The 16,049-nt window shown below is 44.4% G+C and overlaps 1 protein-coding gene across 3 annotated transcripts; it reads left to right on the top strand.

Moving 5' to 3' along the window:
- Positions 1–13,125: 13,125 nt before the first annotated feature.
- Positions 13,126–15,207, top strand: LOC115178652 (extensin-like). Of its 3 annotated transcripts, none has more exons than XM_029739902.1 (2): positions 13,126–13,266; positions 13,549–15,207. In XM_029739902.1, the coding sequence occupies exon 2, from the start codon at positions 13,604–13,606 to the stop codon at positions 15,131–15,133; it is 1,530 nt and encodes a 509-aa protein (XP_029595762.1). In that variant the 5' UTR covers positions 13,126–13,266; positions 13,549–13,603; the 3' UTR covers positions 15,134–15,207. The 3 variants fall into 3 exon arrangements, with proteins under 3 accessions (XP_029595762.1, XP_029595763.1, XP_029595764.1); XM_029739903.1 differs by lacking the exon at positions 13,126–13,266 and having other exon boundaries at positions 13,531–14,905; positions 15,008–15,207; XM_029739904.1 differs by lacking the exon at positions 13,126–13,266 and having other exon boundaries at positions 13,531–13,981; positions 14,135–15,207.
- The last annotated feature ends 842 nt before the right edge of the window (positions 15,208–16,049 follow it).

The following is a 16,049-nucleotide window of genomic DNA, read 5'->3' on the forward strand; positions in this document are numbered from 1 at the left end:
AGCCTGTTTTTCATGTGTGGGTGTGGGTAGTTGTTTTCCGTTTAGTAGTTTGGAAACCTGACGGAACTGTTGGCTGTCATTTTGCTTCTTTTGTAAAGTGTTCAATTTCTTCATTAAACTTCGAGATGAGCACTAAACACGCTGCGCCTTGGTCTACTCCATTTGACACATGTGACAATTAACCTCTTAATAAATGGATCACTAGTCACTTTAAACAATGCCACTTTAAATAATGCCACTATAATAATGTTTACATATCTTACATTACTCATATCACATGTCTGTACCGTAAATTCCGGACTATAAGCCGCAACTTTTTTCCCACGCTTTGAACCCAGCGGCTTAAACAATGACACGGCTAATATATGGATTTTTCCCGCTTTCAAAACCGTAAGGAAATGGAGCAGCTTTATTCCAGAGATGGGCCAACAGGAGGTGACAGAGGACAACTCTTGCAGCTCATGCAAGCAACATTTTACTTACAGCGCTGTGCCATCAACGCTAGCCCAGCACTTAAGATAGCCGAGCTGAGGAGTAAGTGGCCATACCTTTTCACACACAAGGTTTGAAAAGGGTGGAGGGAATGCAGTTGGCCTTGTGTTGTCCTCCTGCTGATGGTCCATTTCAAAGGAAGGGCGGATGCACTCCTACAGGCCAAGGTGAGTTTTATATTCATCTGCATCTTATGCATAAGATAAGAATTGTCTTTCTATTTTAGAAGTTTAAAATGATGATGTGCCAAATGTTCAAAATATGTGAATTGAAAGTTATAGTATTAGTTGTTTTATATCTTTCAGGTGTCAGCCACAGCCACAGATGTGGAGGGATCAAATCCCCTGCCGGACTCACCAAGACTGATTGTTCAAGGTAGTATATCCAATAAGACTTTCTGTGTGAGTAATTGTTTTTAGACAGGGCCTTACAATAGCAATGTTTCACAGAGGTAATTGTGAAACATAAATGTGATCTGATTTCAGGTGACACAATGGCTGCTGCCAAATGGATGATAAGCATGGAGAAGAGGGTCATGATGTCGGCCCACTCCAACTTTGTGGCAGCACCGGCAGCTTTCTCTTTGCCTCATTCTACACCTTCAATCTGCAGTACCGAGGAGGAGGCTTCACGCAACTTAGAGTTCATCCAAAGGTAAACAAAAAGATGCTTCTTCCTGGGGAGAATGCCATTTGGGGAGGGACTTTAAACTGAGGCGTTTTGTATCACAGCTTGGTTTGGCAGGTTCATTAAATCAAGATATGTTGATACATTTGAAAGGCTCCTTTGTCAGAGCATAAACACATAATGTGAAGGAATTATTTGAACTGGGGACAATGTACAGAGGTAATGCAGAGCACTTCAGACACTACTGAAGACATCAGGGGACATAATCATCTTTCTAAAATGTTGCTTGGATGTGCTCTTTGTTTTCACAGATGTTTTGCTGGACTCAATCCATCCACTGGCTCGATGACCGCCACAGTAGAGGTCGTCAGCAAGAAAACACAAAGTAGTGGAGAAGAAGAGACACAATTAGTGTACGTCTGTACTCTGCTCAGGAAGATAATGGACTTTTAACAACTATAGGCTAGTTCTTCCTGGGCAAACATTTCAGTTATTTTAGTCAATTGTGAACTGCTCAAGTAAGTTTGGTTTGTCACTGGGCTAGACTCTTTTCTTGTGTTTTATACCTAAAGTGTTTGAAAATGATTCAGTATTAACTGAAATGGACACATTGTTGAGGAAGTAATGCTACTTTGGATGTTTGGAAATGTCTGGCATTTACTCAACTTGAGTAGGCAACCCTTATTAAAGCTTGAGTATGTAGTTTTGGGAAAGGCATAAAAACGAAATCAGGGAATAAGACAAAATATTCATCGAGATCTTTTCTAACCATAATCTCACATAATTAAAAAGTCCAATGACCCTTACCAATACTACATACTCTGAGTTTAACCTGGGAGTGAAGGTAATGACAAGCCTCCTAAGATAAGGCCAGGCAGACATGTTACACAAAACTCTGTTGAGAGTAGGACTACTACCCCTCTGAGTAGGAAACAAGGACTACTACCCCTCTTAGTAGGAAACAAGGACTACTACCCCTCTTAGTAGGAAACAAGGACTACTACCCCTCTTAGTAGGAAACAAGGACTACTACCCCTCTTAGTAGGAAACAAGGACTACTACCCCTCTTAGTAGGAAACAAGGACTACTACCCCTCTTAGTAGGAAACAAGGACTACTACCCCTCTTAGTAGGAAACAAGGACTACTACCCCTCTTAGTAGGAAACAAGGACTACTACCCCTCTTAGTAGGAAGCAAGGACTACTACCCCTCTTAGTAGGAAACAAGGACTACTACCCCTCTTAGTAGGAAGCAAGGACTACTACCCCTCTTAGTAGGAAACAAGAGATATATATATATATTTGTTTTGCGCTCAAAGCGAGGCAATGCAATTTTTTTGTTACCTGTGTCTGAAAGGTTACTTTTATGTCAAAAGCTAAGATACATACAGTAAACCAGTGCCTTTCTTATCTGTAATTCTGTCACTTTCTATGCTGAACCAGTTATAAACATGCACCTTATTCAGGACCTTGAGTTAACATTAATATCACTATGAGTTCACATGCTGCTGCTGAGAAACTTTATATCTCAGTTTTTTATTTTAGGAACGAAGATTATAAAGATATTTACGAAGATAAATAAGTGCTTTTAATAAGAGCTTGACTGTTTACGTCTCTCTCTACAGAGACAAGTCATCCAGCTACTGGTGAGTCACACAAAAATGTGTACATTCTCAAAAGAAATAGAGAAACACATTGAGTCAATTTCAGTGAGTCAAACCTCTGTACTTATTTGAGATGAACAGATACAGCGCTGCTAAAAAACACAGAATTTTAATCTCCATTATAGTTCACTTTTCGTCTGCGTTTTGCGACATTTAAAACACAGCGGTGTCCTAAACTTTATCCTATTTAAAGTGAATTTAATATGCTAATATCATGAATTGACCTTGTAAAGAAGTCACACAATTTAATCTTCAAATGATTAGGCTACGTAGCATCCTCTACATTGGGAGTACTAGGTTACGTCTGTACAAAAACAACCCATGATGAGTCAACCAGCATGAAGAACACATGGTTCAGTTTGGGCACTTTCATTCGTTTGGCATTTGGCAATGTGAAACCGACCAGACCACATGAAAAACATACAATGTAGCAAATAAACCAACTCTGATTAGAACTATAGCAAACTAACTTTGTGTGAAAACGCCCATAGTGACATATAACAGACACTAGAACGGCCCACTCGGACTAACAAACCACTCAATATCTCTATATTTTTTCTCATTAGAAGTAGACTTGCAAGGACTGAAAAACAACCTCAAGTCCAACATGAGGAAGAAGTTTGGGAACATCTTTGAGAGCATTGCAAAACGTGGAAATCCAACATTGCTCAACGAGATCTATACAGAACTCGATATCACAGCTGGGGAATCCAACATTGCTCAACAAGATCTATACAGAACTCGATATCACAGCTGGGGAATCCAACATTGCTCAACAAGATCTATACAGAACTCTATAACACAGCTGGGGAATCCAACATTGCTCAACAAGATCTATACAGAACTCGATATCACAGCTGGGGAATCCAACATTGCTTGACAAGATCTACACAGAGCTCTACATCACAGCTGGGGAGAGTGAAGGGGTTAATAAAGAGCATGAGGTTCGGCAGATTGAAGATACAGCTCGAACCACAGCATTTCAAGACCATGCAATCACTGCAATGACATCTTGAAATCCATATTCCAACAAGAGGCATCCGTCAGAACTGTGCTGACGAAGGGTATCGCTGGCATCGGAGAATCAGTCTCAGTGCAGAAGTTCATCCTTGACTGGGCAGAAGGAAAAGTCAATCAGGATGTAGATAGTCTTCACCCTTCCGTTTTATTCCATTCATAACAAAGTTAACCAGTACAGTCTGTTGGAGCTCCTGAGTGACTTCCACCCTGAACTTTTAAATATGAAGGACACAAAGAAGGTGGTCGACGGTAAAGTCATGTTCATCTTGGATGGTCTGGATGAAAGTCAACTTCCACTGGATTTCCATGACAACAAGAGGTTGTCTAATGTAACCAACACAACATCAGTGGATGTGCTGCTGACAAACCTCATCAAGGGGAATCTGAAAGACCCACAGAAAGAAGAATACTTCAAGAAGAGATTCAGTGATGATGAAAACCTGTCCAGCAAAATCATCTCACACATGAAAACATAGAGGAGTCTCTTCATCATGTGTCACATTCCAGTCTTCTGTTGGATTACTGCCATGGTTCTTAGGAACATGTTCTGAAGTCCCTAAAACTGTGACAGATGTACATTCGCTTCCTTCTCACTCTGACAAACATGAAGAGCAAGAAGTATCATGAGAAAAATGAATCAGATCCTCGTAATCTGTCACTCTGTTATCTGTCAGTCTGTTGTCCCCACATGCTTCAAGACGGCCACCATTGTCCCTGTACCTAAGAAAGCAAAGGTAATTGAACTAAATGACTATCGCCTGTTGCACTCACCTCTGTCATCATGAAGTGCTTTGAGAGACTAGTCAAGGATCATATCACCTCCACCTTACCTGACACCGTAGACCCACTTCAATTTGCTTACCGCCCAATAGATCCACAGACGATGCAATCGCCACCACACTGCACACTGCTCTGTCCCATCTGGACAAGAGGAATACCTATGTAAGAATGCTGTTCATTGACTATAGCTCAGCATTCAACACCATAGTACCCTCCAAGCTCATCATCAAGCACGAGGCCATGGGTCTGAACCTCGCCCTGTGCAACTGGGTCCTGGACTTCCTGACGGGTTGCCCCCAGGTGGTGAAGGAGGAAACAACACTTCTTCGCTGATCCTTAACCTTGGGGCCCCACAAGGGTGTGTGCTCAGCCCTCTCCTGTACTCCCTGTTCACCCGTGACTGCGTGGCCAAGCACGCCTCAAATTCAATCATCAAGTTTGCAGACGACACAACAGTAGTAGGCTTGATTACCAACAACGATGAGACAGCCTACAGGGAGGAGGTGAGGGCTCTGGGAGTGTGGTACCAGGAATATAACATCTCACTCAACGTCAACAAAACTAAGCAGATGATCGTGAACTTCAGGAAACAGCAGAGGGAGCCCCCCCCTATCCACATCGTTGGGACCGCAGTGGAGAAGGTGGAAAGCTTCAAGTTCCTCGGCATACACATCACTGACAAACTGAAATGGTCCACCCACAGAGACAGTGTGGTGAAGAAGGGGCAACAGTGTCTCTTCAACCTCAGGAGGCTAAAGAAATTGTCTTAACACCTAAAACTCTCACAAACTTTTACAGATGCACAATTGAGAGCATCCTGTCGGGCTGTATCACCGCCTGATACGGCAACTGCACCGCCCACAACCGCAAAGCTCTCCCGAGGGTGGTGCGGTCTGCCCAACGCATTACCGGTGGCAAATCTCCACCCTCCTGGACACCTACAGCACCCGATGCCATAGGAATCTACAGCACATCAGAGGCTGCCGCTTATAGAGATAAAGTGGACAGTGATTCCTAATCTAAGGAAATTAAACACTAGCCACTTTAATAATGTTTACGTATCTTGCCTTACTCATCTCATATGTGTAAACTGTACTCTGTACTATTCTACGGTATCTTAGTCACTTTAATTGTGTGTAAATACTACATCACCCATTTCATATGTATATACCGTATTTTATACTATGCCACCGTATCTTAGTCCAATGCCGCTCTGACATATGTATATATATATTCTTATCCATTCCTTACTTAGATTTACGTGCATTTTGGGTATATGTTGTGAAACTGTTAGATATTACTTGTTAAATATTACTACACTGTTGGAGCTAGAAGCACAAGCATTTCGCTACACCTGTAATAACATCTGCTAAACACGTGTATGTGACCAATACATTGGATTTGATTTGTACAGATTATTCTGAAGCTTGGAAAACTAGCCTTCCAAAACTTGGAAAAGAGCAATCTGGTGTTTCTGAAGACAATCTGAGAGAGTGTGGCATTGATGTCAACGAAGCCTTCTTGCTCTCAGGGATGTGCAGAGATCTTCAGAGAGGAGGACCCAATGTTTAGAACAAAGACATACAGCTTTGTGCATCTCACCATTCAAGAGTTCTTCGCTGCACTCTACGTTTCCTAATGTTTATGTAAGTGAAAATGTCAACCTCGTTCATTTCAAGACATACGAGGTTACCGGTTCCTCTTGATGAGGAAGACATCCTCCCTCAACCTGAAGGTTCTCAGAGAACATTGTTTGACTTGCAGAGGAGTGCTGTGGACGAAGCTTTGAAGAGCGAGACCGGTCATCTCAACCTCTTCCTCCGCTTCCTTCTGGGCATCTCACTGGAGTCCAATCAGAACCTCTTGAAAAGCCTACAGCTCCAGACAGAGGGAGACACAGAGAGCATCCAGAAGACAATCCAGTACATCAAAGATAAGCTCTCACCTGGCAACCATGGCAACCAGGTTTTTTAGACGTTTTGAAGCAGTACTCCTCGGAGCAGTGTATCAATCTCCTTCTCTGTTTGATGGAGTTGAACAATAACTCGCCGGTGGAGGAAATTCAAAGTCGGACTGAGAGGAAGTTGACCCCTGGTCAGGGTTCAGCACTGGCCTACATGCTGCTGATGTCAGAGGAGGCGCTGGGTGAATTTAACATGAGAAAATACAGTACAACACTAGAGGGTGGTGGGAGACTGGTCCCGGTAGTTAGACACTGCAGGAAGGCTATGGAAGTTCAGATGTTATTTATCATCGGTTTGCTTTGAAAGCATTTCCAAGAATGCCATGATTTCATACAAGCCAAGTCCAGGCCAATGTCTGCAAAGTAATAAGGCACCATTTTAAAACACAATTGAAGCAGAATAGTTTGTGGTAGGAGGGCTGCAGTTGACGTGTTCTATTACCTTGGAAGTGTTTTTTGTTTTGCATTCATTCACATGATTCTAATCTGATCTGTTTAAACTCACCTGTGAAGTAATTCTAAGTAAGTGAGGAAATGTAATCATAGAATTATATGCATAAATTATCCAATAATTTGTATTGGAAATTGCACATTTTTTGTTGGTATTCCTAGGTTTGTGGGATGAGGGATGATGAGGGATGATGCGTTCTCAAAGAGGACTGCTATGATACGTTAGGCTCATCTCTGGTGTCGGAGGACAGCCGTCTGACAGAACTGGACCTCAGCTACAACAAACTGACAGACACCGGGGTGGAGAGGATCTCCACTGGGCTTATGAGTCCACACTGTAAACTGAAGATACTGAGGTGGGATATTTATCACAACAGGTGTTTCGAATAATGTCAATCCATACAGCCCCTTCAATTCGATATTCTCTCACTCCAGACTTGTCCGTTGTGAGGTCACTTCCTGTGGAAGTCTGTCCCTTGCTCTAGCAGCCTCCCAGCTGGAGGAACTGCATCTGAGCTGCAACACCCTGGGTGACATGGGACTGAAGCGGCTCTCTGCTGGACTGGAGGATCCACACTGTCAGATACAGAAACTGGGGTGACAAATTATGATAGTAAAACGCTGTTAAAAAAATATGAATAAAATAAATGTATGTGTGTGGTATATATAGTTTTATTTTATATTCTGTATTCTTTGTATGAATTTGGGACCAAAATCTTATTTCAAACTTTCTCTCACTAACTCCATTCCCCAACTCTCTCCCTCATTCCTCTCTTAGACTGAAGCAGTGTAATCTATCTGAGATATCCTGTGAGTCCCTAGCCTCTCTCCCTCGTTCTTCTCTTAGACTGAGGCAGTGTAATCTATCTGAGATAGGGGACCCTCGCTGTGCCTTGCAGGTTTTGTCTGGTCACAGAGGAGGGCTGTGCTTCTCTGGCTTCAGTTCTGAGGTCAAACCCGTCCTACCTGAGAGAACTGGACCTGAGCTTCAATCACCCAGGGGACTCCTGAGTGAAGCTGCTCTCTGCTGGACTGAAGAAACTCAGGTAAATGGAAAATGTTGCTTCTGTTAACACCTCATTGCTCATTGGGCTTTCAAGACCCTATTTTATATAGTGAAATCATCAAGGTAGTCTCCACTGTAATCAGGTTCAATCGGCCCTACCTGACAAGTTAGTGTAGGAGGAGGATCCACATTGTAGACTGGAGGAAGTTGATTTCCCCACTTTGAATACCGCTGAACAAATGACAACAATGACTGGAAGAACTGTGTGAACAGCACAATGAAGTCTGTCAGACAGACAGACAGACAGACAGACAGACAGACAGACAGACTCAGTCTGTCTGTCTGTCTGTCTCTCAGTCCGTCTGTCTCTCAGTCTGTCTCTCTCTCAGTCTGTCTCTCTCTGTCTGTCTCTCTCTCAGTCTGTCTCTCTCAGTCTGTCTCTCTCTCAGTCTGTCTCTCTCTCAGTCTGTCTGTTCTTCTGCCTCTCCTATAGTGTGGAACATGGTGGAGAAAACAGGATCAAAACCAGGCATGAGAAAATGTGAGTCTGAATACAAATCTGAATATGATGTACAGGAACCTGTCCAGCCCCAACATGTTATTGCACATTTGAATCACCATCAGTATGCAAAACATCTGACAGATGACTACACCTTTGTTGTAGAGTTTCCTATGCTCATTCCTGTGTGTTTTTTTCTGTAGCTGCTTGTGAACTCACCATGGACTCTGGTTGCATAGCCAGTGTCTGAGGAGAACAAGAGATTAGAGTGGAGACAGATTCCAGGGATAGTAAACTTCAACGACTTCCACTACTCCCAGGATGTGCGCTGTACCCAGGGCCTGTCTGGAGGCTGTTTATACTGGCAGGTTGAGGGGACCGGTGCCTTTTATATTGGGGTGACGTTCACAGAAAACAGACCCAGGATGTGTGCTGTACCCAGGGCCTGTCTGGAGGCTGTTTATACTGGCAGGTTGAGGGGACCGGTGCCTTTTCTATTGGGGTGACGTTCACAGAAAACAGACCCAGGATGTGTGCTGTACCCAGGGCCTGTCTGGAGGCTGTTTATACTGGCAGGTTGAGGGGACCGGCGCCTTTTCTATTGGGGTGACGTTCACAGAAAACAGACCCAGGATGTGTGCTGTACCCAGGGCCTGTCTGGAGGCTGTTTATACTGGCAGGTTGAGGGGACCGGCGCCTTTTCTATTGGGGTGACGTTCACAGAAAACAGACCCAGGATGTGTGCTGTACCCAGGGCCTGTCTGGAGGCTGTTTATACTGGCAGGTTGAGGGGACCGGCGCCTTTTCTATTGGGGTGACGTTCACAGAAAACAGACCCAGGATGTGTGCTGTACCCAGGGCCTGTCTGGAGGCTGTTTATACTGGCAGGCTGAGGGGACCGGTGCCTTTTCTATTGGGGTGACGTTCACAGAAAACAGACCCAGGATGTGTGCTGTACCCAGGGCCTGTCTGGAGGCTGTTTATACTGGCAGGTTGAGGGGACCGGCGCCTTTTCTATTGGGGTGACGTTCACAGAAAACAGACCCAGGATGTGTGCTGTACCCAGGGCCTGTCTGGAGGCTGTTTATACTGGCAGGTTGAGGGGACCGGCGCCTTTTCTATTGGGGTGACGTTCACAGAAAACAGACCCAGGATGTGTGCTGTACCCAGGGCCTGTCTGGAGGCTGTTTATACTGGCAGGTTGAGGCGACCAGCGCCTTTTCTATTGGGGTGACGTTCACAGAAAACAGACCCAGGATGTGTGCTGTACCCAGGGCCTGTCTGGAAGCTGTTTATACTGGCAGGTTGAGGGGACCGGCGCCTTTTCTATTGGGGTGACGTTCACAGAAAACAGACCCAGGATGTGTGCTGTACCCAGGGCCTGTCTGGAGGCTGTTTATACTGGCAGGTTGAGGGGACCGGCGCCTTTTCTATTGGGGTGACGTTCACAGAAAACAGACCCAGGATGTGTGCTGTACCCAGGGCCTGTCTGGAGGCTGTTTATACTGGCAGGTTGAGGGGACCGGCGCCTTTTCTATTGGGGTGACGTTCACAGAAAACAGACCCAGGATGTGTGCTGTACCCAGGGCCTGTCTGGAGGCTGTTTATACTGGCAGGTTGAGGGGACCGGCGCCTTTTCTATTGGGGTGACGTTCACAGAAAACAGACCCAGGATGTGTGCTGTACCCAGGGCCTGTCTGGAGGCTGTTTATACTGGCAGGCTGAGGGGACCAAAGAGAACATCTTTTGATTATTATCTCTCCTGTTACGACGACAGCTGCAATTTTTCAAGCCAGATAAATAACCTCCACCTCAATGTGGCGATCATCCCCACCTCCACCTCTAAGTGTGGCGATCATCCCCACCTCCACCTCTAAGTGTGTGTGGTGTTTCTGGCCGGCACTCTGTCCTTCTACGGTGTCTCCTCAGACATACTGACCCATCTGTACACGATACTCAACATGCCGTTGTTCACTGAGGCTAGATATCCAGCATTCAAGACTCCCAAAGTGGGAGAGTTTGGCTCTCTCAGAATACAAACCGTGTGATCCGATTCACAACCAGGGAGAGTTTGGCTCTCTCAGAATACAAACCGTGTGATCCGATTCACAACCAGGGAGAGTTTGGCTCTCTTAGAATACAAACCGTGTGATCCGATTCACAACCAGGGAGAGTTTGGCTCCGTCTGATTCACTATATTGCCAAGTGCTAATCAGCCGGGCCTAGAGGCTGGGCCAGTCATTGTACTGTGTGTGACCTTAATGTTGTTCTATTGTGTTGTCAGCCACTCCAAATAATAATATGATGATGCCAAGATGATTCAATAATGATGTATTACTGATATGAAGATGATGAAGATGATGATGATGATGATGTAAATCAGAGATGGGCAACTGGCGGTGCTGCCCACCCTTTTGAAGGCGCGCGGATAAAAATCAATAACGCTAAGTCGAAGCCTCAACTTATATCATTCAGCTTTGAGTGAGGAACCAGTCTTTGGACAGTCACTGGATGTTGTAATGAGCAGATGCTAATCTGACATCTGGAATTGTTTTATGATGGTCATACTATGGATCATTTAGCTTTTTGATTTAGAATTTTAGGACCCCTTTAGGTATCAACAAAAATATATAAAACAAATATTTGATGAAATATAGCATTTGGCCTTTACTACTATAGCCCAGAGAAAAGCATTGAATAACACATTCACAAATGGCAAAAAGGACAATCCAAAAATAAATCAAAAGAAACAAGGTTTTAAAGTGTCAAGAAGTACAAGAAGTACAAGAAGGCTAAGGAAATATCTTTGTTGTTTTTTTACACATATTTAACCCCTTATTTGGGTAGGCACAAAACTACCTCCATACTTACATTCGTTTTTTAAAACTGTCCCCTTCAGACGAGTCCCGTCCCCTTCAGACGAGGCCCGTCACCTTCAGATCAGTCCCGTCACCTTCAGACGAGTCCCGTCACCTTCAGACGAGTCCCGTCACCTTCAGACGAGTCCCGTCCCCTTCAGACGAGTCCCGTCCCCTTCAGACGAGTCCCGTCCCCTTCAGACGAGTCCCGTCCCCTTCAGACGAGACCCGTCCCCTTCAGACGAGGCCCGTCCCCTTCAGACGAGGCCCGTCCCCTTCAGACGAGGCCCGTCCCCTTCAGACGAGGCCCGTCCCCTTCAGACGAGGCCCGTCACCTTCAGACGAGGCCCGTCACCTTCAGACGAGGCCCGTCCCCTTCAGATCAGTCCCGTCATCTTCAGATCAGTCCCGTCACCTTCAGATGAGTCCCGTCACCTTCAGATGAGTCCCGTCACCTTCAGATGAGTCCCGTCACCTTCAGATGAGTCCCGTCACCTTCAGATGAGTCCCGTTACCTTCAGATGAGTCCCGTCACCTTCAGATGAGTCCCGTCACCTTCAGATGAGTCCCGTCACCTTCAGATCAGTCCCGTCACCTTCAGATCAGTCCCGTCACCTTCAGATGAGTCCCGTCCCCTTCAGATGAGTCCCGTCCCCTTCAGATCAGTCCCGTCCCCTTCAGATGAGTCCCGTCCCCTTCAGATGAGTCCCGTCCCCTTCAGATGAGTCCCGTTACCTTCAGATGAGTCCCATCACCTTCAGACGAGTCCCGTCACCTTCAGACGAGTCCCGTCACCTTCAGACGAGTCCCGTCACCTTCAGATCAGTCCCGTCACCTTCAGATGAGTCCCGTTGCACTTGTGGGGGTCATTGAGCAAAACGGAGAGAACACCATCCTGTTCGTGAGTCTCAGACGTTAGACATTTTCATGAGAAGACTGATTTTCGGGATGTCTCATGGTCTGACTAACACCGCTCTGCCACCTTTCACCGCAGACTTGGAAATGAGATACTGTTGGATGTGGTGGATTGAGACGCATCCAATGCAAAAAAACAGATATCTCTACCTTAAATTGACGGATTCTGATTGGGATTTTTTTATGTATCACCGGTGCGTCAATCGACTGTAGGGGGTTAACTCCTGAGGTGCTGACCTGTTGCACCCTCTATAACCATTTTGATTATTATTGGACCCTGCTGGTCATCTATGAACGTTTTAACATCTTGAAGAATGATCTGGCCTTAATGTCCATGTACTCTTATAATCTCTACCCGGCACAGTCAGAAGAGGACTGGCCACCCCTCAGAGCCTGGTTCCTCAGTAGGTTTCCTCCTAGGTTCCTTCCTAGGAGTTTTTCCTAGTCATCTTGCTTCTGTTTGGGGTTTTTGGCTGGGTTTCTGTATAAGCACATTGACATCTGTTGATGTAAAAAGGGCTTTATAAATAAATGTGATTGATTGAGGAGAGGATAGGAGGGAGGAGAGTGATTCTATATCAGCAGGGATGGGCAAACTTTTGGGGAGGATTTCGGGAGGGGGCTGATTTGTTTGTTTGATTTGTTGGTGGAAAAAGGTCAGTTATTAAAATATACAGGCGTTTTAATAACTGAAGACGTTCAAGTGTGGCCTGAAGGTGTTTTCTAACCCCCCTCTTTAGAATGCACACAAAGATGAACAGTCAGCTAGAATGCAGTGTAACCTGTCAAACCTGTCTGGTGATGACAACACTAAAGTTACTTGACAGCTTCTGATCAGTAATGTAACAGGTGGGTTAGAATCTGATCCTCGATATGATCTTAGCCCTGACTCGGGGAAGAACAGGTGTGTTACTGTCATACAGCATTTTGACTGAGACACAGAGGAGACCTGAAGACTTGACAGACAGCAGACTGACACGACACACAACTACAGTGAGTATATGTGTGTGTGAGAGAGATGTTTTGAAAGTTTATTTGTGGTGTTTGTATGTTGGTTTTGTTTACCATGTCTAAGTGTATATGTCTTTCCCAATATTTGCTTGTCAATGTTTGTTTCATGTCCAAGTTTGGCTGTTTGTTTAGTGTGTGTGTGTGTGTGTGTGTGTGTGTGTGTGTGTGTGTGTGTGTACATGCAAATTAGTAGTCTCGCATTATGTCTGTTTTGGGTCATTTGAATTTAGTATTAATGAACCGTTTGCTATTATGTAATTGCAGATCAGTACACAAGAACCTCTGCTCTCTTCCTCCCCCTCCTCTCCCCCTGTCTGCTATGGGGGGCTCCTCCTCTAAGAAGACTGTATTTGGGGGGAGTAAGAAGAAACAGGACTCAGTGTTGACCTGGAGTGAACTGAAGGAGGCACTATCCAGTAAGAAACAGAAGAGAAGCATCATTCTTCCTACTCTGGACAAACTGTCAGTGGATAACCTGAAGAGGGAGGTCCTTACTCCCAATAATACGTTTTCAGTGGCCGGGAAGAGGAAGGAGTCACTGTCAATCAAGAGGCTGTCATTGGGTAACTCTAGGAAGGAGTCCGTGTCACCGAAGAGTCTCTCTCTGGGTAAGAGGAAGAAAGGAGAACACAAGATATTCTCTCTGCTTAATACCAAGAAGGAATCACCTCCACAATCCAAAAAGATATTCTCTCTGGTTAACACCAAGAAGGAATCACCTCCACAATCCAAAAAGATATTCTCTCTGGTTAACACCAAGAAGGAATCACCTCCACCAACCAAAATGATATTCTCTCTGGTTAACACCAAGAAGGAATCACCTCCACAATCCAAAAAGATATTCTCTCTGATTAACACCAAGAAGGAATCACCTTTTCCACCACCAGCCAAAAATATATTCTCTCTGGTTAACACCAAGAAGGAATCACCTCCACAATCCAAAAAGATATTCTCTCTGGTTAACACCAAGAAGGAGTCACCTCCACCAACCAAAAAGATATTCTCTCTGGTTAACACCAAGAAGGAATCACCTCCACCAACCAAAAAGATATTCTCTCTGGTTAACACCAAGAAGGAATCACCTCCACAATCCAAAAAGATATTCTCTCTGGTTAACACCAAGAAGGAATCACCTCCACAATCCAAAAATATATTCTCTCTGGTTAACACCAAGAAGGAATCACCTCCACAATCCAAAAATATATTCTCTCTGGTTAACACCAAGAAGGAATCACCTCCACCAACCAAAAATATATTCTCTCTGGTTAACACCAAGAAGGAATCACCTCCACCAACCAAAAAGATATTCTCTCTGGTTAACACCAAGAAGGAATCACCTCCACAATCCAAAAAGATATTCTCTCTGGTTAACACCAAGAAGGAATCACCTCCACCAACCAAAAAGATATTCTCTCTGGTTAACACCAAGAAGGAATCACCTCCACAATCCAAAAAGATATTCTCTCTGGTTAACACCAAGAAGGAATCACCTCCACCAACCAAAAATATATTCTCTCTGGTTAACACCAAGAAGGAATCACCTCCACCAACCAAAAAGATATTCTCTCTGGTTAACACCAAGAAGGAATCACCTCCACAATCCAAAAAGATATTCTCTCTGGTTAACACCAAGAAGGAATCACCTCCACCAACCAAAAAGATATTCTCTCTGGTTAACACCAAGAAGGAATCACCTCCACAATCCAAAAAGATATTCTCTCTGATTAACACCAAGAAGGAATCACCTTTTCCACCACCAGCCAAAAAGATATTCTCTCTGGTTAATGTCAAGAAGGAATCACCTCCCAAAGAGAGATTATCCCTGGCAAATGTTAACCCCTTACTTTAAACCTGACCTAGGCCCTGGACAGAGAGACAGATGGATGGATGGACAGGCAGTCAGACAAGCAGACAGGACAGACAGAGAAAATCAGATGGACAGACAGACAAGCAGACAGGACAGAGAAAATCAGATGGACAGAGAGAGAGACAGGTGGACAGACAGATGGACAGACAGAGAGACAAGTGGAAAGACAGACAGGTGGACAGAGACAGATGGACACAGAGACAGATAAGTGGACAGAGGGACAGAGTCGGCCATCATTGTAAATAAGAATTTGTTCTTCACTGACTTGCCTAGTTAAAAAATGTAAAGATGGACAGACACAGTGAGTGTTTAGCTTCTAGTTTGTGTCCTTATTCTCATTCCTTGCAGCATCATAAAGACAGACATGATCAAGCGATGGCCACACCCAGCGGCACGATGCCTCCAGGCATAACCAAGCGATCAGGCAGACAGACACAGATTAGAAATATATTCATTTTTCTGGCTTGATTTTCAGAGATATTTTGGTACAAAAATAAAACTAAAAATCAGTAACAGATTTTTAAATGAAAGAAAAAAAAACAGTTTCTCTAAAATGTTTAAATATTTTTAATTTTGGAGGGAAATGATTTTTTATGGGGAAAAATATGTTTTCATATGTGCTTATGATAATAATGCATATTAACAGTCATATCTAAATATATTTAGAATATTCATAACCAGCATTAACCTTTTATAGTTTCTCAGTTAGAAACATTTTCCCTTTTCAGAGATGATTTCAGCCAGTAATGGTGAGAATAATCTCTCCTTTCTCCTTAAAGGTGCACTCGTTCACTACAGAGTCAGAGAGAGACAGACAGGTGGACAGTCAGCGAGAGACAGGTGGACGGACAGTCAGCGAGAGACAGGTGGACGGACAGTCAGCGAGAGACAGGTGGAC

Source organism: Salmo trutta, chromosome 38, assembly GCF_901001165.1.
Source record: "Salmo trutta chromosome 38, fSalTru1.1, whole genome shotgun sequence".
Taxonomy (NCBI): domain Eukaryota; kingdom Metazoa; phylum Chordata; class Actinopteri; order Salmoniformes; family Salmonidae; genus Salmo; species Salmo trutta.